The following is a 22,746-nucleotide window of genomic DNA, read 5'->3' on the forward strand; positions in this document are numbered from 1 at the left end:
TGTTCACAGCCTTTCTCCCGACCTGGGAGAGGTGGGTCTCTCACAGCCCAGCTGAGTGCTCTAACCTACTGGGCTAAAAGTTATAAGGTGGGCACACACCCGCCCCCCTAGCCATTGTGTGCTTCTCACATATCTTAGGCACCTAAGTCATCTGACTCCTGGCTGTGGATCACTAGCAAAGACAGTTGCCTCTCAGCAGCCTGGTCTAAAGCCCCAGTCTCCCTCAGAGGGGTGAGGTTTATGACACACCACTCTTATCAGCATCTCCCACTGGCTAACTTAGGAGGATCACTGCCTAGCATGCTGGCTTTTGTGGTTCGCATTCTTAGGCACCTACATCTCCCCATTAATTGTATGGGGAACCTGGGCACCTAACTGAGGTTTTCTGGATCACAGTGTTGTTCTGGTGATTTTCTAGATGCCTAGAAGTTAGGCATTAAAATGCTCTGCATCACAATGCCTAAGTCCCTTTGTGGATTTGGGCCCTAGTTCTCGCCCAGGCAGGATACTCGACTAGATGGATCTTAGGATTCCATCTAGTATGGCAATTTCTATGAGAGGAGGACTAAACAATCACAGTGCAATGGCCTAATGTGTTTTCTAACACGAATAGTATTTTTGTGATAATATCACAAAATGAGATGATTCAGAACAATGCAAATATTGCAGTGTGTGTCCAAATGTCACACCCCAATTACTTTGTGGCCCTCTATGACTTCAATCACTGTCTTGGACCCACACTGCAGAGTTCCTACTTGCAGCACAGGTCTCTTCACCATTAGTAGCATTTTTTATTATTTGTATTGTAATAGCATCTAGAAGCCAAGGTCCCCTTGTGTGTGGCAAACATACAACAAAGAGACAGACCCTGACCAAAAGAGCTTGCAAGAGACAAGAGACTACAGCTGGACATGACAGAAGAACTCCAGGTAATAGTCAGACAGTCACGGGCAGTGTAATAAGCAGCGATTGCAGCACAGCACCTGCCAAACCACCTCTGGGGCATATTATGTAGTCTTTCCACGTGTGGAACTTTCCCTGATGCCAATGGGAGTTCCATTACCTCAGAGATCCACAATGCAGGTAAGAGGTCTGCAATGCAGATCAGAGAGGAAGGTTTTGCCCTTAATTTTTAAATTCCTGCTTGGGCCACAGTAAAATATATTAAAAAGGGGCAGGAACCAATAGCTTAGCTAGCATTTTTCTCCTTTTATTCTGTTATGTTGTTGTTCACCTTCTGAGCAAAGAATGATTTCTCCCCCTTTGTCTGGAAGACAATGTGGCTCGTCTTGGTTTACTTTATTGTGAGTACATCCCCTTCATTGATGATGTGAGCAGGAGGTATTACTATTAATAATAATACTTCATTAGCAGAGATGAAAGTAACTTACAGGACTTACCGGTACTGCTGGAGTCCTGAGGGGGCATGGCCTCATCTGGAAAAGGCGTGGCCTCAAGCAGAAGAGGCGTGGCCTCTCAAGATTTAAAGGCCCTGGGGCACCGGCTGTGGCTGGGAGCCCCAGGGCCTTTAAATCAACCCGGGGCTCCCAGCTGTAGAGGTGGCTGGGAGCCCCCGGGGCTCACGGGCAAATTAAAGGGCCTGGTGCTCCAGCCGCCGCGGAGCTCCGGGCCCTTTAAATCCCCACCACAGCTCCGGCTGGGATTTAAAGGGCTTGGGGCTCCCGTGGCTGGGGGGAGCTCTGAGCCCTTTAAATCCTGGCCCCAGCCTGTCCGCCGGAGCTGCGGGCGGGATTTAAAGGGCTCTGGGCTCTCCGCAGCGGTGGGGAGCTCTGAGCCCTTTAAATCCCAGCCCTAGCCCTGCGGCTGGAGCTGTGGGCAGGATTTAAAGGGCTCGGAGCTCCCTGCCGCTGCGGAGAGCCCAGAGCCATTTTAATCTCGGCCACGGAAGCCGGTGCCGTCTGGCACAACGTACTGGCTCTTGCCGGTATGCCGGACCGGACTGGACCGGACCGGCTTACTTTCACCTCTGGTTAGCACCCACAAAATGCTAGATGCTTTCCTAACCTAAATAAAGCAAGACCTCTGCGCGCGCACACACATGCGCACACACACACGCACACACACAAAATAACCAATGGCTGGAGGGGAGGGGAAATGGGAAAAACAAATAAGTAAGGAGGAAAAGTGGTGATTGACCATAACCTGAAAATACATAGCTTTAATGACAATGTAAGAGAGCTGCTCTAATTTTTACTGGGACAGGCCTAGTCCCAGCCACCTCTAGGATCAGAGAACTGCAAAGGAGGCTTGGCTTAAAGCTACCTTTGCTCTTCTCCCTCAATCTCTGTCAATAGTAGCTCTGACACAGCCCAGGATTGGGGCCATAAATTCTACAAAATGAATGATATACTGCCAGGGAGAATATTTTAGAATTGCCTCAAACAACTGAATGAGTCAAACTTATCCCCACTGAAATCAATGGAGTTACACTGGGTATAAATTTGGCCCAGTATCTAGTAGGATTTAAATACATATATGTATGCTTAGCATTACGTTTTGCCACAGTAACAATAAACACAGCATGAAAGTTATTCACTTAACTGATAAATAACTTACTTGATCTGCTTTTTAATCTCACTGACATGTAGGGCTTTAGTTTGCTGTTTCTGCTGCTCTTCCATCTCCAAATGTTTCTTTTGCTGATTACTGTAATGCTCCATTAAACTTGCATAATTGTCTTCCACAATATGTCTGCTTAGTCCAGTGTCAGCTGGTGCAAACTCTAACCCCAATTTCTGTAGAAATTCTTGGTGAGTAAGGTAGCCTTTTGCAACTGTATCATACCTTTTAAAAGAAATATTCTTTTAGAATGAAATATTCATATATTCATCACTGCAAGGCATTACCATTAATTTTTCAAAATGCCTAAGTCACTTAGCTGCTAAAGCCTCACTGATTTTCAGTCCTTTTAGATGCCATGCCAAAAGTGTGTAAGAGTGACTTTCAATGGGACTTGGGGTACATCTACACACTACAAAAAACCTCCCGCAACAGTGAGTCTCAGAGCCTGGGTCAACTGCCTCGGGCTCACGCCTCAAGACTAAAAATGGCAGTGTAGACAATCCCACCCAGGCTAGAGCCTGGGCTGTAAAATCCAGAAAGTGGGGTGTGCCTCAGAGCCCAGGCTCCAGCCCAAGAGGTGAGAATGTTTACATTGCTATTTTTAGCCCTGTAGCGGGAGCCCCATGAGTGCAAGTGAGTTGATCCAGGCTCTGAGACTTGCTGCCGCAGGACCTTTTTTTCCAGTGTAAACATATCCTTAGGTACCTTTGAAAATTCTACTCTAAGGACCAAGTTGACTGAAATATTCTTTACCTCGTGGTACCTTATTTTTAGATGCCTGACTTGAGATACAGATAGGCCGACTTTCAAGAAGTGCTGACCACTGATTTCAATAGGAGTTGTGAAACTTCTAAAAATCAGGCCCTAAATATCAAGTTGAGCACTCAAAATAGAGGTACTCAAAATTAGAGGCCAGTCTTAAAAATCTGGGCCTAACTGTATTAAAACTGTTTATGCCTTTTTGGATAGAGACCTTGCCGTAGGTGTGTTCCATGCAACCCCTTCCTTCTCTAGTGCACCCATGCAGGGAAAGGCCTAATTTAGGCTTAGTTGTTATTCCAATTCCTTTATTCTACATACAGTCACAGAAGGTAAATAAAAGATTTTATGTCCTATAAATGCGTGATGGTTGGGAATGAAGTTGTGCAGCAGATGACTGAATGGAAGGGACATATTGTAGTGTAGCATGACATCCATAAGGAATAAGAATAGAAAGTAAAATGTAATGAAGTAGAAAATAGTTCAGAGATGAATCAGTGCTAGGAAATAAACCATATAGTTAATGCAGTTTGAAACCAAGACACTATACACCTGAGCCTTATACCATAGAGAGTCTGTGTTTTTAAAGACTTATAATGAAGGTGGATTTTATACAATGTCACATGCATCTGACATTCTTCTCCTGTTTCAGACACAATTTATAGTACTACTACTTTCAGCTGACATAGGGCTAGTGTTTTTTCCCCTTCACAACAAATTACTTGTCTATAAAAACGTATCATGATATTACTCACAATTTTTACACAGCATGAAACAATCTTACTTTTCTTTGTTATGTGTTTGCTACATATCATATTTCTTTCCAGTGAATCATTTTTATTTAAGCTGAAAATTTTGTGAGTGAATTTAGTCTCATGAAAAGAGGCAGCTGATAGCATTGACTTCAGACAGACCTACAGTATAGACAAGCTTCCTTCAAAAGCTCTGCCAATGCACCTCCAGGCTGATCTGGAACACTCCTGCTCTTCCAGTCCTAAGCCTCTCTGCAACTGACTGCCAACTAGGGAGAACTGGCGGGAATCTGTGTATATAAATAAGGTCCTAGCAGAAAACCAAATTTACTTCACTTGCAATACAAGTGATCATCAGAGTTGAAAGGGTAGCTCAAATTAAAGGGGACAGGCAATTCCATTAAACCCAATAGAAGTTAGACTCACTGACTTAGTTGAGAAATGATTAGGCATTTACCTTATTGTGATAGTGATCTTACTGTGATAAAAAGCCGTATTTTGGAACACGGTATCATGGTGAGCTGATATCAACATAATAAAATAAGTCTCCCTTAGAAAGTAAACAATTGTAATTCACTGTCCTCAATAAGATTCCTGTGTCAAGTTAAATAGATACGTTGTTGCTGAAGAACTAATATTTAGAGCCACCTTACCTTGCCCAAAGCTTTTCAAATTCTTTTGGGGTGATTGGAATGGCAAATCTGAACAAGACAGCTCTCAAATCCTCTGGCTGCACAATGCCATTGCCTTCGCTATCAAACTCACGGAAAGTCTAGAATTTAAGAAACTTTTAATAACAAGAGCCAACAGGCTTTATAAAATACTTGGTCTCTTTATATGCATCAGGAATAATAAGAATTAGGGAAGAATGAAAAACCATGCGAAGATGAATTCCATTTTTAACGAGTTTCTGGGCCTGATTATCAGCCTTCATTGTGTGCATGGATCTCTTGGTGAAGTAACACATATGGGTGCTGGCTACGTGTTTTGCATATGAAACTTGTATCACCTGTGTATGCTGGGATTTGAGCATTAAAAGTGTGCATACAGGTGTGGGTATGCACGAACCTTGATGCATAGAGGTGGAAGGTATAGACTGAAAATCCACACTGAGGTGTCCAATTCTGCAGATGCTGGCTCCAGCTTGTTGTGCCATAAACTAATATGAAGTATTCTTTAGTTGCAACTGTACATGCTCATCTTGCAAATTTTAAGAAGCAGCAGTATGGACTCATTTACTGAAATTTTATAAGAATGTAATGAAATAACAAAGTTTACCCTCCCCGGTAGTCCCTTCCTCAATACACAACTACCTGCCCTCCACTATCCTCAGCGTATACAATTGGTTCAGATACATGACATTTTAATTATTTAGTTTTTATTAAGATTGTTTATACGTTTCTCTTTATATAATTATTGGTATTTTGGCACAGACTAATTGCCTTAATGAGGACTGTATTGTGAGTGCAATTTTCTGTGTGTATGTATAGTGCCTAGCACAATGGATCCCGTAATCCATGACGGGGCCTCTCGATACTATTACAATACATATATTTAGTAATAGATCATAAGAAATCACAATAGTAATATAAAGAAAATTTTAGAAAAATTCTAATAGAAACTACTAAATAATTAAATTTTTAAAAATCAAAAACTCCAGCAGTTTAGTTTAATACATATAATAGGTTTGTATCATTAATGAGCTACTTTACAAATGCCATTTTGAATATTTGTATAATCTGAAAATCAACACTGCATAATGTTCTAAAATCCATTCGTGCAGCTTATTTATTTAATGAAAATGTTTTTCTTACCCTTGCTAGGTCATGCCATCTGGTCTGTGCTTTGATAACAAGATAGTAATGAGCCTGATCACAAGCTAGTTCTGCATCCGTTATTGTCTGTTTTGGTCTCAGAAAGAAAAATAAAATAATAACTAACTGTGTTTTACATTTAATGGAATCTTTAATCTCTCACAAGTTTATGGAGGTTTTTTTGTTTTTGGTTTTAGTTTCTAAGAAACCCTTAAAGACTGTTATTTCACATCTGTGTAAACTTAATTCTTTAAATACTGCCTTATTTCCCCAGCTGCAAGTTAGGGAAGACATCTTAAATTTTTGTAATTCCCTGTTTATTTTCAGATCAATGTTGTTCAACTTGCCTGCAGACTTAATAGCAAACATGGATCATTTATCCAGCTCGAAGGAAATGTTAACTATCTTAGAAACAAAAACAATTTAGTAACATATCACAAGACCTGGAGTGACTCCAATAAAGGTATTCCTGATTTACTTCAGTAATTAGATCAGAACCTGGCCCACTGAATCTACAAAGTTGGTAGCTTTAGAGAGAGAGACTTATATAACGTTCTAGTCCACATCACTGGTAACTGGATTTCCGTTATGCAAAACTACTGACCAATCAAATGATATAAAGAGTTAACTGGAAAGTTTCAGCGTATTTTCACCTCGTCTCCAAAGAGGCTGTGTCAACAGTTAGACTTTTTATTACTGGCATTTTAAAATAGTAATATCATATGATACATGATGATACTCAGTTGCTGGAGGAAAGTGGTATCGCTCTCCATTGCTAATCAATAATTGTTGCTACTCTGTTGAAAACGAGAGCATCTTTTAGCTACACTCAACATATTCCAGTGCTGACATGAAATGAAAGGGAAACATTAATTTGTCATGAGTTCTACTGTTACTAGAATCCCAGTAATGATCCCTAGAATCCCTCTTCAATTGGTGTCCTTGATTTTCCCAGTTGTACAATTAAGAAAAAAAGTGGCAGATAAATATTAGTAATGTCATAACCATCAGTAACTCTATAGCAGACAAATTAAAACTGAGAAATAAGCCTATGTGTATATCATATCTTTGAAATCCACAGCAGATCTGACTTGCTGATCAGAAGATTTTTTGGTTCTGCTCTGTCTTGTCATTACTTTTATTAATTTATCTCTGTTTGTGTAGTTAAACTGAGGATGGATTCTTTTCACACTGAATACTTAGAAGGAATCTTAAGTGCCTGATAGTTATTTATTTTTAAACATAAAGCCAAATTTTTAAAATGCCAAATCTTTGAGACACACAGTATTACTTTTCAGAGGGGAAAAGAAAAAGCCATCTTCCTGATGCTGCTGTAGCTCCCCTATTGTCCTTGTACTCTGTTGCACAACAGCTTGTTTACTTAGCTAAAGTGCCATAACTGATCTATTCCATTTACAATGCTTTGGCAGCATAAAAAGGCTGGCACACCATGGCATTCTCCAAGTGGACTTCTACTATCCATCCCCTCAAGCAGTTCCTGGTATACAGGCAGAGGTGTGATCAGCATTCAAACTATGATGGTTGCCCGGAGGCCAAATAGTGAGCCATTTCAGGTACTGTTAAGTTGGGGCAGCCCCTAGGCTGCTCTAATATATACTGAGGAATCATACTGGCCCTTGGAACAGCACAGAATTTGGGGAGCAAAAAGGAGTTTTTGGCCCCTTCTGGGCTGTCTCTCCTATTCTGGGATGCACACAAGATGCAGCTCAGAATCTGGCCTCTGACTTCTAGGGTAACTGGACTCTAAGGCTCAGTTCAGCAAGAAATTTATGTATGTTCTTAACTTTAAGCATGTCAGTAGTCCCATGGACAATTCATGTTAAGGACATGCTTAGGTTCCTTGCTGAATTGGGTCCTAAATCACTGAGAACTTTATAGAACTTAACCAACCCCAGATGTCAGGAACATATTAATATACTGATTTTTTTCAATACTATTTAATAGGAGCTTGCATACTACATTTTCTCAAATAGTAATAATTATCAATGGTTTCCTGTCAAACAAGGAAGATATAACTAGTGGGGTTCTGCAAGGGTCTATCCTGGATCTAGTACTATTAAAAATTTTCATTAATGACTTGGACAGTTCATTTATAAAATTTGCGTATGACACCAAGTGGGGAGGGGTTGCAAGCACTTTGGAGGACAGGATTAGAATTCAAAATAACCTTGATAAACTGGAGAACAGGATTGAAATCAACAAGATAAAATTTAATAAAAACAAGTGCAAAGTACTGTACTTAGGAAGGAAAAATCAAATGCACAATTATAAAATGGGGAATAACCAGTTAGGTAGTGGTACTACAGAAAAAGATCAGAGGATTATAGTGAATCACAAATGAATATGAGTCAACAGTGTGATGCAGGTACAAAAAAGGCTAATATCATTCTGGGGTATTTTAACCAGAGTGTCATATGTAAGACACTACTCAGAACTGGTGAGGTCGCATCTGGAGTACTGGCTCCAGTTTTGGGTGCCACACTTTCAAAAAGATATAGACAAATTGGAGAAAATCCAAAGGACAGCAACCAAAATGATAAAGGTTTAGAAAACCTGACCTATGAGAAAAGGTTAAAATAAATGGGTATATTTCATTTTGCGAAAAGAAGACTTGCATGGGGGGACCAGATAACAGTCTTGAAATATGTTAAGAGCTGTTATAAAGAGGACAGTGATCAATTGTTCTCCATTCTTACTGAAGGTCAGACAAGATATAATTAACTTAATCTGCAGCAAAGGACATTTAGGTTAGATATTAGGAAAAACTTTCTAACTATATGGATATTTAAGAACTAGAATAGGTTCCCAAGGGAGACTGTGGAATCCCCATTATTTTTAAGAACAGGTTACACAAACATTAAATAAACTGTTTTAAAGAAAAGGTTACTCAAATGCCTGTCAGGGATGGTCTAGGTATATTTGGCCATGCCTCAGCACATAAGGAGAACTCCAGCCCTACATTTCTATTATTTTAACTTCTATAAATGTATACAATCAGTATACATACTATAACATTGCTGTCCTTCTTACTTGTGAGATGGATTCAGCCAAGGATGTGCCTCTTTTGTTTCTTGGGTCTGGAACAGTTGAAGGAATTCCTGGTAATTTAATGTAGAGTTCAGGTTCATGCCCAATAAACCAAGTAGGCGTGAGTACTCCTTATCTGTAAGGAGGAACACAAAGCTCTCCAGGAGGTGTCGAAAATCAAGCATGTTGATGATACCATCATGGTTACTATCTGTTTTACGGAAGGCAGAGTAGGTGTCCTAACAAAGAATATTTAACTGAATGTTAATGCTTAAACTTTCAGATAAAACACATTAGTTACAATTTCAAAATACAAACACTGAATATTCATTATGGATTTATTTTGACAACAGGCAAAATATGGTAAGGCAGTTTGATGGTATATAACACCTCCTTACAAGACTCTACATTGTCAACCTACTTCACATATAAAGTTAACGTAAACATTCTATCATTGCCCCTAAATGAACTGAAGTCCTATCTCTCCTCATTACAAACAAGTACTGAACTAATGCAAAACCACTTGGGAGCCAATCTGCAAGCCCTCTATGGGCCAATGGCCAATTGGATCCCGGCTCTCATCAACTCTATAATGAAAAAACACCTTATTTCTTATTTTTTTTGTCACACACTTTGATGAAACCATTATGAGACAAGACCTTTCAAAAATGAATGTCCCTCTAGAACTGTTTCCCTCCGTTAAAATGGGTAAAATATATCAGAGTGAATTTAAAAGTGATAAGTTTCCAGAAATTATTTATTATAGAAAAGACAGTTACCTTTCTGTAACTGGTGTTTGAGATGTTACTCACGTTTGAGATGTTACTCCATAATAGGCATGCGTGCTTGCCACATGCACCGGTGCCGGAAGTTTTTCCCCTAACAGTACCCGTAGGGGAGCACGCCTAGCGACCCCTGGAGTTGTGCCTCTATGGTGCGGTATAAGGGGCGCTGTGCACATCCCCAACCCTCAGTTCCTTCTTGCCAGACAACTCCGACAGAGGGGCAGGAGGGCGGGATGTGGAACAGACATGAGCAACACATCTCGAAGAACACCAGTTACGGAAAAGGTAACTGTCTTTTCTTCTTCGAGTGATTGCTCATGTGTATTCCACAATAGGTGATTCCAAGCTATATCTGTTGGAGGTGGGTAAGAGTTCACAGACTCTTGGGATGGAGCACAGCCCTGCTGAACCCAGCGTCTTCCCTGGTCTGGGAGACGATTGCATAATGCGAGGTGAACGTGTGAACGGAAGACCATGTGGCAGCCCTGCAAATGTCCTGAATGGGGACATGGGCTAAAAAGGCAGCCGACGAGGCCTGCACCCTAGTCAAGTGTGCTCTCACAATAGACGGCAAAGGGATTCCCGCCAGGTCGTAACAGGTACAGAGGCACGAGGTGATCCAGTAGGACAGTTGCTGAGTGGAGATCGGCTGACCCCTCATGCGTTCGGCCGAGGCGATGAACAGCTACGAAGACCTCCTGAATGGCTTAGTCCACTCCAGATGAAAAGCCAGAGCTTTGAACTCCTTCCTGTCATGCTTCTGGAGGGAGTCCTCGAATTTGGGTAGAGAGCCCCACAAATTGAACTCATACTGACCCAGGAGAGCCCAATGGTTCACCACCCTTAACTGGAAATTCAAGGATGAATAAACTTTTCTCCTAAATAAATCCAGCCTCCTTGAGTCTTTATTTTTCAGAGTAGGGGCTGGTTGGCCCTGCCTCTCCCTGTGGTTGACCACCTCAATCACAAGGGAGTTGGGGGCAGGGTGGGTGTACAGGTATTCATGCCCCTTGGGGGGCACAAAGTACTTCCATTCTGCTCTCTTAGAGATGGGAGGCAAGGAAGCCGGGGTTTGCCACAAGGCATTTGAAATTTTTGCCACCCCTTTGTGGAGTGGGAGGGCCACCCTCCCCGGTGCCAAGGCTGAGAGGATGTTGAAGAGGGAGTCCGAGGGTTCCTCCATCTTCTCGGCCTGAAGGCTGAGGCTTGATGCCACCCTTTTCAATAGTTCCTGGTGGGCCTTAGAGTCAGAGGGAGGAACAGGGGGAGGAGGGGCCGTAATCACCTCATCAGGGGAGGATGAAGATGCAGGTGCAGTACTCTGCGTACCCACTAGTACCAGAGATCCCACCACTTGGTCTCCCTCCGGGCGCAGAACCAAAGATGCATGCCCCACCGACTCCTTTCTGGGAGGCTGGGAGAGGGAGGCCGACGGTCTCTCCAAGGTTCCAGCCACCGAGCGAGCCCCCACTGGGGGCTGCATCAGCAGCCACGAGGCCCATTGGTACTACGGTGCTGGCCAAGTAGCCCGGTGCCACTGCACCTGCTGTGGCACCGGCGGAGCAGGCTGTTCAGCCTGACTAGCCTGTCCCATCGACTGATGACTAGGAAGGGAGGCCGGGCTGTCGTACAACCGGCTGCTGTCCCTGGGCTGGGAGGAGCAGTGCCGTTGGGAATGGTGCAGACCACGAGACCGTGATCCCGATGTGGAGGAGTGGTACCACCGGTAGAACTGTTCTGCGATCAGCTCCGGCGGGCGGATCCATGGATCGATGTCCAGGACTGTGGGAGCAGTGCCGCGGCCGAGTCCTGGAGTGAGACAATGAACGGGAATGGCATCGACGCCCATATCACGATGGGCTACAATAGCCTCCCAGAGATGAGGACCTCTGGTGCCATCTGTCTCGGTCTCAACGTGGCCCGCTCCGCTCGCGAGGTCTACAGTCCCTTGAGGTGGAGCGGTGCCTGGAACCCCTGTCTGTCAGAACCCAGCCAGACAACCTGGTGGGGGTCGATGGGGACCTGTGCGGACTGCGCACGGGGTGGTTGCTGAGCAGTGAATGGCATCAGGAACATTCCCTCAACCGTGAACAGTACCGACCACACAGTGACTGAGGACATCCTAGCAGTGGCTTGCCTCTGGACCAGGGAGCCAACGGTGATGGTGCCCCTGGTACCGGCAGAGACATAATGTCCTGGTGTGGAGGGCACCTGGACATCTGGGGAAGCCTGTGCTGAATGGGCCGGGCTATTCTGCTCAACCTGAGTGGGAGGCCTGGAGGCCGACGGGGACCAAGAATTGCCCAACGTGGGTCTAGTCTCTCCCCCAGTCTTCCTCCGGTGCCTCCGTGAAGACCTTTTCTTAGCCTTCTTCGCATACCCCGTGGACGGGGAGCGGTGCCGACTGCTGGAAGGTGCACCAGTACCTGGTGCCGACTCGGAGTGGTGCTCCGGAGTTGGGGTCAACGCTGACTCCATCAGAATGGCTTGAAGCCAAACGTCCCTTTCTTTCTTGGTCCGAGGCTTGAAAGAGCTGCAAACCGTGCAGCCATCGCTGAGATGGGTTTTCCCAAACAGCATAAACAATCCACGTGCGGGTCACTCACTGGCATCGGCTGCCTGCAAGTGTCACACAACTTAAAGCCTGGGGCATGCCCTGACCCAGGTGCACTAAACTAAACTAATCTAAACTACTTTAACTACAGGTACTACTAACTATGAACAAACAAGAGTTCAAGAGGAAAGCTGCAGACAATACTGGAGCAGAGCAGTTCCGATGCAACTTCACTGGCGGCAAAAAGGAACTGAGGGGGGGGGGAGTGTGCAGTGCCCCTTATACCGCGCCATAGAGGTGCCACTCCAGGGGTCACTAGGGGTACTCCCCTACGGATACTGCTAGGGGAAAAACTTCCGGTACCAGAGCACGTGGCGAGCACACACACCTATTGTGGAATACACATGAGCAATCACTTGAAGAAGAATGGCCAGCCTTGTCATGGGGTGCTTTAGTTGGTCTAAACATAGGATCTTTGAATATTGGTGTGTTAGTCGTGCCAGGAACACAGATGGAACTGAATTCAGCAAAAGGATAATGATTAAACAATCTTTTATTTTGCAAATGCTAAAAAAAATTAGCATTTCTCTTATTCTATACATGTGTATGTTAGGATTTCAACTGATAAATTTTAATGATAATTATTTAACAATTAAAAAGTAAATGTAGAAAAGGAAGTAATTCTTACCACAATAATACCATGAAGGTGGGACAGATGCTAGGATGGTTTAAATGAGCACAGCTCCATTGTTTTTTGCCTATATACACATCAGCAGAAAATCTGATTTGGCCTGGCAGTTCTGTGCTGTTGTCACAATACCCTGTCTATATTCAGTGGCTGGCCATGGGAATAGTCCTACACTCCTATCATGGCAGCAACCAGCTCTTGATTGCATCAAGTCCTAACAAGAGGATACAATGCTGTGTTGCTATTGGTCAGTGCACCAGCCAATAGTGATGGGATATGTTGAGCTCCTATCCAACAGGGGCACTTTTCAACAATTCACCTTTGTATTTTAATGTCATTTTAATAATAAGCTGTTTTATTTCAATTCCTTGTGAAATCAGTGCTTTCTTCCAGGACCTCTAGATTTTTACTGGTGTCATCTCTGGAAAAATCTGCTTTCTTGCGTAAGGGCACTGCATTGCTCATTGAAATCTTTAGGCATCATGGGTCTGATCTTTTCTTCTGTTAGTAATCACACTAATGGGGATACTCGCACGTCTAATAAGTGCAGAACAGCTGTTTACTTTTGTTGAAATGTAAATAATATTTTCTTAAACTGTGGCTATAGCTGAAAAAGAGGGTATATAAAAAACTGCTTTTATTTTCCCAACAAAAAAGTTTTTTATTTGTAGCAGTGCTAAATCAATATTGATATGGAAGATTCATCTGGACTTTGTTCTTTGCGGACCATCAATGTGTCTGTTCCGATTCTGGTTGCACAGTCTTTACTACTAGTGACAATAAAAGGATTAGAAAAAATATTTTGGGTTTCAGATCCCAGGAAGAGTTTGCAGGGATAGCAATTAGAAAATCAGCTTTTGAATTGTAAACTGAGTATGGTATGTTTGCTCTGGAAGTCACTGGAAGAGAATAAATATTGAACCCCAATATCATTTTTATAGAGTCACTTTTCTGACAACTCCACTTAAAAATACCTTTTAACAAATATTTTTAACATAACTAGCTATACTGTCAAAAGTAATCAACAGTTGCATTTATTTACCCCATATCCTTCCATCAGTTTATCATTAAATTGACTTAGACATTCTTCAGCAGTCATGTAGTGAAATTTAGTGCTATTTACTCGGTGGTTTGGACTGCAATATAATGTAGTTCCTGGTCCATTCAATCTGGGATCTGAAATAATTAAAGCAAAGTAAAGCAATCTGTGACTTGAATATCTTTTTCTTTAGTATTAAACAAACTGGACCAATGGAGTTGTCTTATTTATTTATCATATACAATACATTGTTTTAAAAAAAACCATCACATTCTTTAGGCTTCACACATTACATACTTCCATAGTTGTATACAGTATTAGTAAATGTCCATCTGGTTTACAGAAATTGCCTCAGCTCCTGCTTCACTCAATGGTACAGTGGTTTCTCCCAGTGAAAGCAAAAACAAAACGAGAAAAAAACCTCCAGCCCCCTGTGGGTCAGCTCTAGTGCAGAAGACACAGTTGAGGTGGAACTTTTTGTTATTGTTTTTTTGCTTTTACTTTAGCCTTCTTTGGTTCCTGAGTGTTGCTCTGAATGAGGATGGTATCAAACTGGAGGAGAGGATGGAGTCCAGGAGAGCTGTGACTGGTCTTCATCTTGCCTGTCTGAAGGTATGTCTAGACTGGCACTGGAAGGTGTAGGTTCCAGCTCGGGTAGACAGAGTCATGCTAGCTGGGATTGAGCTAGCATGCTAAAAATAGAAGTATAGCAGTGGCAGTGCAAGCGTCAGGAAGGGCTAGCTGCCTCGAGTACATACTTAGGGGGTTTCAGAAGGGATTGTATTCAGGGCGGCTAGCCTGTCTAGTTGCTCCTGCTGCGACGGCTACACTTCTGTTTTTAGCAGCATGCTAGCTCGACTGGAACTAGCATGGGTATGTTTACCTGAGCTGGAAATTACACCTTCCAGGTCCAGTCCAGACATACCCTGCGTGAGAAGGAACACAGGTTCTGCATTGCTGCAGACAATGCCACAAGAATGAATTTGTGACCCATCTTCGACTGCACCACCACCGCCCACTCACTGCACACTAACCCATCTCCCTTGAAGTCATTCTAACATACCCAAACCTTCAGTAGCTTCAAACAGCCATGAGCAACTAAATAAATCTGTCAGCAAAATACTTCTTCCTTCTCAGCCCAACTGTGTAATTTCGCCCCCCAAATTACCCTATCTGAGGGTCAGGGCAGGTGAGATTCAATCCTGCACAAGTGCCAGCTTTTCTATGTCTATAATCTCACAGCCCTGAAAGATCACAAAGAGGAGATTGCCAGCTTCCTAGTGGGGGACACTACATTTGCTTCTAAATCCTGGAAGGGCCATGATATTTTTAGGCAATAGAAAAGCTATTTTGAGTCACCGTTACAGGTTATTACAGCTCCTTCTGTTCCCTGTGCAGCTGGACTCATGGTAACTAAGGTATCTGGTTTACGAGAGAGGGAAATGAAAAATAGTCTAAATAACATGTTTTAACTCTCTAAAGCATTTTAAAATAGTTTTCCTGCAACATTAGTGGCATATACAGAATAGATGGCAGTGCAGTGAGGTGGAAAGGTTTTATTGGGCACTTGCTTTGGAGAACAAACTCTTGTTAATTAAACCTTCCCATACCATGCTGTCATGTATTCTCTCTCTCTAGATATAGATACACACTGTCATCATAGATACGATATGTATAACTGAACGTATATTTATATAATTTAATTTTGCAATTTTTTTTTGTTCGTCTTGATATATATATGCCTAAATAAGGGACTCATCCTTTAACCCTTACTCATATGAATAACGCTATTAAAGTCAAAAGGATTGCAAACAAGGGGGGTATTGCAGGATCACAACCTATAGGTTTTGGCCTTTCAGAGTCACGAAACCAGAAGACCCAATGATAGTAGTTCACCCAGTAGATTAAATAATGTAGCAGACCTGTAGGTTCATCATCATCCATATGTTCAACAATCCTCATATGTTTTACAATTTCAAAGTATTTTTATTTCACTTGAACTTTAAAAATGAGATAAACTTATACAGAAAAATGTATCTCCTAACATTTTTCCCCCTCAGAATTTTTCTTATTAATCAGTTAAATAAACAGAACCTCCCAAGAGAATACTTCTTTTCTTTTTAAAATCTATATGTATTTTAACCCACTGAGACACAGACATGAGGACAAAAATAACTCGGAAACATCAAAAACACTATCCTTCCCTCCCACGAACAAAGAAACCATTAAAAGCCATCCACTGTGGGCCTTTCTGTTTCTTGGACTTGGACCTCTCAAAGTCCCTTCCAGCAGTGATAAGCTGCCAAAATATTAACAACCGGTTCCCTCCTCCTCACCTCACGAGGAGGTTGTGCCCCCCCCCGGGGGTCGTGCCCCATCCAACCTCCCATGTTCCTTGACACACACCCCGGGACCCCTGACCCATCCCCCCCTTCCCTGTCCCCTGACTGCCCCTTGCAGCACCATCCAACCCCTCCTCTCATTCTTGATGGCCCCCCGGAACCCCTTCCCCATCCAACCATCCCTTCTCTCTGTCCCTGACTGCCCCCACCACCTCATCCAACCCCTGCTCCTTACTGATTGCCCCCCGGGACCCTTGCCCCCATTCAATCCCCCTGTTCCCTTCCCTCTGACCACCCTGACCCCTATCCACCCCCCCACAACCCACCGAACACTCCCTCCCTGCTCCCTGCCCCCTTACCACACTGCCTGGAGCCGAGACCGGGTCCGCTCCGCTCCGCTGGGACCTCGACCGGCGCCGCGGGGCCCGACTCCCCAGGCCGGGCCGGAGCCGCTCGGCTGGCACCGGGACCAGCGCTGCGGGGCCCGACTCCCCGGGCTGGGCCGGGCCAGAGCCGCTCAGCCGGGACCAGCCCAAGCCGGTGGTGCTTGGCTGGGACCGGGCTGGGGCGCTTGGCTGGGGCCAGGGGGAGCCGGACTGAGCAGCGTGCGCGCTGTCCCGCCCCCCTTCCCCCCGCGCCCGACTTACCTGCCTGCTGCTTGTTTCAGGCTTCCCGCGAACATTTGATTCGCGGGAAGCAGGGGAAGGGGAGGAGAAGGAGGGCGGAGCATTCAGGGGAGAGGGGGAGGTGAGCTGGGGCCGGGGGCCGGGTGGACAGCTGCCCGAGCCTTTGTTAAATTTAAAAGCTTTTTAGAACCGGTTGTTCTGGAACAACCGGTTCTAAAAAGGCTTTTAAATTTAACAACCGGTTCTTGCGAACCGGTGCGAACTGGCTGGAGCTCACCACTGCCTTCCAGCCCTACATTTCTATGATTCTCATTTTTAGCCCCTGCTTTCCCCCTGCTTTATACACATCCAGTCTTTTGGGACCTGACCCTGCACTACTATTCATTCAGGCAACATTCCTACTAAAGTTATCATCTCACTAAAGTCAATGGGAGTTTTACTTACATAAAGAAAGTAGGATAATGCCAGATATCAATAGTATTTCTAGCGGCAAATGCTCAAAACCCAAGAATCATTTCCCCCCCAAAATCATGAGATTGACTTAAAATCATATTTTAATAAAATAATAAATTCATTTTTTTCTCTGCCTTCTGTTTTTTAAACCTCTATGTAAAATCTGGGTAATTTTCCTATGCAACTATGATGACTGGTAACTTTTAAAAAAAATGAAAGTAGAGATTCTCACAACTCCCAGGAATTGGGGCTTTAAGAAAAAGACCAAATGTCACAAGACTCCTGATTAAATCACTGCAACATTGCTCTAGTGAATATGTCCAGTTTTACTTTGATTGTACCGATGTTACTTTGCTATCAGGCATATTTTACTAGGTTCTTTGAGACAGTATAGGATGTTCTGATGGACAGATGGTTGGACAAGGTCAAAATTATGAATGTTAGGGCTGATACAAGGAATGCCCTTAATACTGCATCAGCCAGCTACAAGTCAATTCTTCCCCTTCTCCTATATCTAAAGCCAGGTGAAATAATGGCAACTGCTTGCAGTGAAGAAATCAGAACTGTACACCTTTGAGAAAATGATCAAAATAGTCAGAATACAGGTGAAACAGGCCCCACAGCAGTCAATGGCAAAACTCCCATTGACTTCAGTGGGGTCAGGATTTCACCCAGAAAATCTGGAACTAAAGCAGAAAAGTAAGAGAAAAATATATAAAAGAAAGTAGGAATGAGTAATTACCTATGACACTCAGGTTTCACCTATTGCTCCTGGATCTAACTGTTGCCTGGGAAAATGAACTATGATTGTTTCTTGTCTCTTAAGGACCAGAGTCTGCTACCCTTGCTCACGTTGCCCTGAAATCAATCTGACTACAGATGGAGTGAGGTTGGTACTACTCACCATGAGTCAGGGTGACAGAGTCAAACCTTACAGTATGTAGATATTCACCTTCCCTATCTCCCTGAGGAAAGCCAATTGCCAAGAATGGCAACAAAAAAACAGGTTAAAGAATGTGAAGCTAGTGATCCTAGCAGGACACATCATATTACTACTTAGACTGCAAGCTCTTTGGAGCAAGAACGATCCCCTCATGGTACGTTTGTGCCGTGTACATGTTGTGTATAAACACAGTGGAACCTTGATCCCTCCCTGGGGCTTCCAGGCACTACCATAGGTGCTGACTCCGTGGGTGCTCCAGGACTGGAACACCCACGGGGAAAAATTGGTGGGTGCTTAGCACTCACTGGCAGCTCCCCGCCCCAGCTCACCTCCGCCTCTGCTCTGCCTCCACCACCTCCCCTGGGCGCACCGTGTGCCCGCTTTTTCCCCCAGCTCCCAGCGTTTGCAACATGAAAACAGCTGATTCATGCGGCAAGCGCTGGGAGGGAGGGGGAAAGAGGAGGAACGTGGCACGCTCGGAGAAGAGGTGGGGCCAGGACGGGAATTTGGGGGAAGGGGTCCAATAGCGTCAGGGAGGGGGCAGAGTTGGGGCGGGGACTTTGGGGAAGGGATTGGAATGGGGGTAGGGCAGGGGCGGGAAAAGGGTGGAGTCGGGGCGAGGCCAGGGAAGTGGGGGGCGTGATCACCCACCGGCACCAGGGAAAGTTGGTGTCTATGGGCACTACAATAATAATGAATAGGGCCCTACCAAATTCACGTCCATGAAAAACTCGTCACGGACCATGAAATCTGGTCTCCCCTCTGAAATCTGGTCTTTTGTATTTTACCCTATATTATACAGATTTCAGAGGAGAGACCAACGTTTCTCAAACTGGGGATCCCAACCCAAAAGAGGGCAGTGGGAGGGTTGCAAATTTATTGTAGGGGGTCACAGTATTGCCACCCTTACTTCTGCGCTGTCTTCAGAGTTGGGTGGCTGGAGAGCGGTGGCTGCTGGCAGAGGACCCAGCTCTGAAGGCAGGAGCACAGAAGGGTGGCAATACTGCAACCCCCCTACAATAACCCTGCGACTCCCCCACAGCCCCCTTTTGGGTTAGGACCCCTAGAGTTACAACACTGTGAAATTTCAGATTTAAACAGCTGAAATCATGAAATTTAAGATTTTTTAAATCCTATGAGACTGTGAAATTGACCAAAATGGACCATGAATCCTGGACAGAACAAAAGCTATACAAAATCAGTCCAAATATAGCATCACCCAGCTCTGCAGCCTGTGTCAATTTAGATGAAATTTTGTTAAAGTTTGTTCCTGAGCTGAGAACATTTTTTATAGCTGAGGTACATTATAACCGCTATCAGGTAATACCGAAACCAATGACTGATACAATCCTCGCCTACACTTTACTCGTTTATTGAGATGCACACAACCAATAAAAAAGGGTTGCCTCTCCAAGATTCTGGGCACTCCTGCAATAAAACACATGAAATTAAACTCCAGCAGACTCCACATTCTGCTTCCTACTACAATTCTGATTTCCCTCAACAGCCCCCTTCTGCAGCAGCTTCTACATATAGTTGTGACCTTCAGTGCATGCTGAAAGGCAAGAGATTTCGGCTATCTCAGATCGGGGGGAAGCCTGTTTCAGAGCAGAGTGTTTTTCATGGAGCATGCTCTACTTCCAGCCCCCTTTCTCTTAAATGAAGGGAGATCCAGCTGAAGCACCTCTGCTGATCACAACAGTGGCATTATGGCAGGAGAGGAGAGGAAGTCTCTTAAGTAGCAAGGTTCCCAGCCATTTATGGCTCTATAAATTAAAAGTAATACCTTCAATTCAATCCACAAACCAAAAGATAACAGTGCAGATCATGGAGCACCAGGGACATGTGCTGTTACTGAGAAGCACCACTTAATATACAAGCCACTATATTTTGCACCGGTTTACGTTTTCAGATTGATCTGAAATGTAGCTCCACGTAGAGCAGATTGCAGTAATCCAGTCTTGAAGTGACAAAGGAATGGCTCATGGTACAAAGTTCCATATCCGAAAGAAGTGGTTGCAATCTTTTGGCCAGGCTCAAGTGGTAGAAAAGCCTTCTTGGACCATGCTGCTGTAAAATCATCCAACTGCAACTGGGGTGCCAATACTACAACTCTTAAGATTCTGAGCTCAACTAATGGATAATGGGAGCCACCCTCAATCAAAGGGGGAGAGATCAGCCTCATCTGATTGCTTTCCACACCCTACAATTAACATCTCAGTCCTATCTGTACTGAGCTTTAACCAGCTCACTCTCATTCATGTTCCAATCTCACTCAGATACTGGGTTAGATGATCAACAGCTTGGCTGGATCAGGAGTGACAGGAATATGTAGCATCCTGACAACAACACAGCCCATATCTTCTCAATTACCCACCTAATGGCCCTATATAATATTGAGAGAGAAAAGTCCATGAAAGATTTGTTTTATGTAAGATTGTCATTAATGTTCATCTACCTTCAAATACTGCTACAAAATCAAGATAACTCAGCCCTCCATTTGGGAATCCTAATTTCTCAGTCAGTAGATTAAACTGGCTATCGTCCATTGGCATCCCATGATCTTCCAACACCTGTCAAAGTGAAAAAATAAAACAAAAGGGAAATCAGAAAATGTTTGTTCCTTACATGCCATCCTTTCAAATAAATGTCCGGGCTCCTTGGTGTACACTTTCAAAGGACCATATGGGGTTTTGATTACATAGCTAAACCTGGATAGGTCTGAACATTTACCTCTTCTCTTCATATTTATGGTAACTATGGTTTATATAGACTTGAAATTATAGTGATTAGATATACATTTAATAAGAGGAACCACATCCGTCAGCAGGTGAGAGTTCCCAGACCATATACCATCCAAATATTCATGAAGCCTGAAACTGCCTAGCTTGTGAGATCTGATGGTAGCACAAATGGCTGCAGATATATGATGATTTTTGTTCTTTATTCTTTGTGTACTAGCAACCCTTAAAAGAGGCATACATAATCTGTAGGGTGTCAGAAGAACAGTGAGGTTAGTAAAACAGTCAATTAAGGGCTTTTAGTGTTATACCAAAACCTTAAATCCAACTTTCACACAGACAGCTAATGCAAAGAAAAAAGCAGCAGGTAGGTGGAGTTCCCTCTGCCTACCAGTAATGTTAATCATGCTGCTGCATTAGCTCCAGGCAACAAAATAAGCCTTTTAGGTACCACATTGTAGAACACACTGCAGTAATCCAAAGCCAATGTCCCAAAGGTATATAGCACAGATCAGCATGTGGGAGGCAAGGTTGCAATTTTATTCTTAATACATGCATTATTTATTATTATTATTATTAACAATAAGACAAAGAAATAACATTTTACAATTACTTAGCACCTCTCATTTCAGAGCACTTCTGCAATGCACACATAGAATCACAGAAATACATCCACCGCTGGGAGGAGGAGAGCAGCCAGATGAAGAAGTGCACAGCATTCTGCACACTGATGAGAGATGAAATTTTTACTGGCAAACTGAGGTAAACCTAGTCTCTTAAGAAGTCCTAAGGGAGCTGTGCTGCCATTTTTTAAAGGTCTCACTGACATGGTAAATCCTGTTTTCACCACAGCTATCTCCCACTGCTCTTCCAAATCAGCATCTGGATAAAGACAATGTGCAGACTCTGCCCACACTAGCAGTCGGAAGTACCTCCCCTTCTAATTGGAGGAGGCCCGAGGAAATGCCTCTCCCATAATTTCTCCTGTCTGACCCAACCAGGATAATTTCCATTTTGCTGGTATTTAATCTCAGCCAGTTTCTAGCCACCCAACACCAAACTTTGGCAATACTTTTTCTCTTGAAGTCTGGAGAGAGTGAAAATCTGTACCACAGCAAATTCATATCAGTCCTAAATCTCTTCAAGAGGCAACATACAGGGAGTGACAAGTAATCAGAGCTACAACAGACCCTGAAGAACATCACATACAATCCTAGTAGTACTGAAAATTCACCAAGCAAAACCAACTGGGAGCACTCACGGGTAAAAAACTAAATCAGTTCAAGATAGCCCCAGTCGTACTGATCCTCTAGCACCCAAGTGCTGTACCCAGGTCTGCTGATCCACACTATCAAAAACTGCCAAAAAATCTAATAACCACAGGAGCATGTTAGTCACTGTGGTGAGCACAGTAAAATCTGATTAACTAAAGTCAGTTTTTAAATGCACACTACAGGAGAGATTCTCCCCTCCTTCTAAGGCCTTTATATGGCCTAAAAGGTCCTTAGTTAGCTGGGGGACAATTTCCCCAACACAGGCACTGAATGTGCAAGTCTCAGAGCAGTGGCATGCTAGGACAAAGTACTTGAAACCTGACTTGAAGATGAGAAGGGACTTCA

At 43.7% G+C, this 22,746-nt stretch overlaps 1 protein-coding gene across 3 annotated transcripts in view; it reads right to left on the bottom strand.

The window, feature by feature from the left end:
* Window positions 1–22,746, bottom strand: part of EFCAB6 (EF-hand calcium binding domain 6) — a 167,791-nt gene that overhangs the window by 53,993 nt on the left and 91,052 nt on the right. For all 3 annotated transcript variants that reach the window (XM_045001807.1, XM_045001808.1, XM_045001806.1), the window contains exons 17-22: window positions 20,845–20,959; window positions 14,026–14,159; window positions 8,960–9,195; window positions 5,909–6,005; window positions 4,748–4,866; window positions 2,578–2,805 (exon numbers count right to left, since the gene is read on the bottom strand). In XM_045001807.1, the coding sequence (XP_044857742.1) occupies window positions 2,578–2,805; window positions 4,748–4,866; window positions 5,909–6,005; window positions 8,960–9,195; window positions 14,026–14,159; window positions 20,845–20,959 (929 nt within the window). The remainder of the gene's footprint in view (window positions 1–2,577; window positions 2,806–4,747; window positions 4,867–5,908; window positions 6,006–8,959; window positions 9,196–14,025; window positions 14,160–20,844; window positions 20,960–22,746) is intronic.

This window comes from Mauremys mutica, chromosome 1, assembly GCF_020497125.1.
Source record: "Mauremys mutica isolate MM-2020 ecotype Southern chromosome 1, ASM2049712v1, whole genome shotgun sequence".
NCBI classification, from domain to species: Eukaryota; Metazoa; Chordata; order Testudines; family Geoemydidae; genus Mauremys; species Mauremys mutica.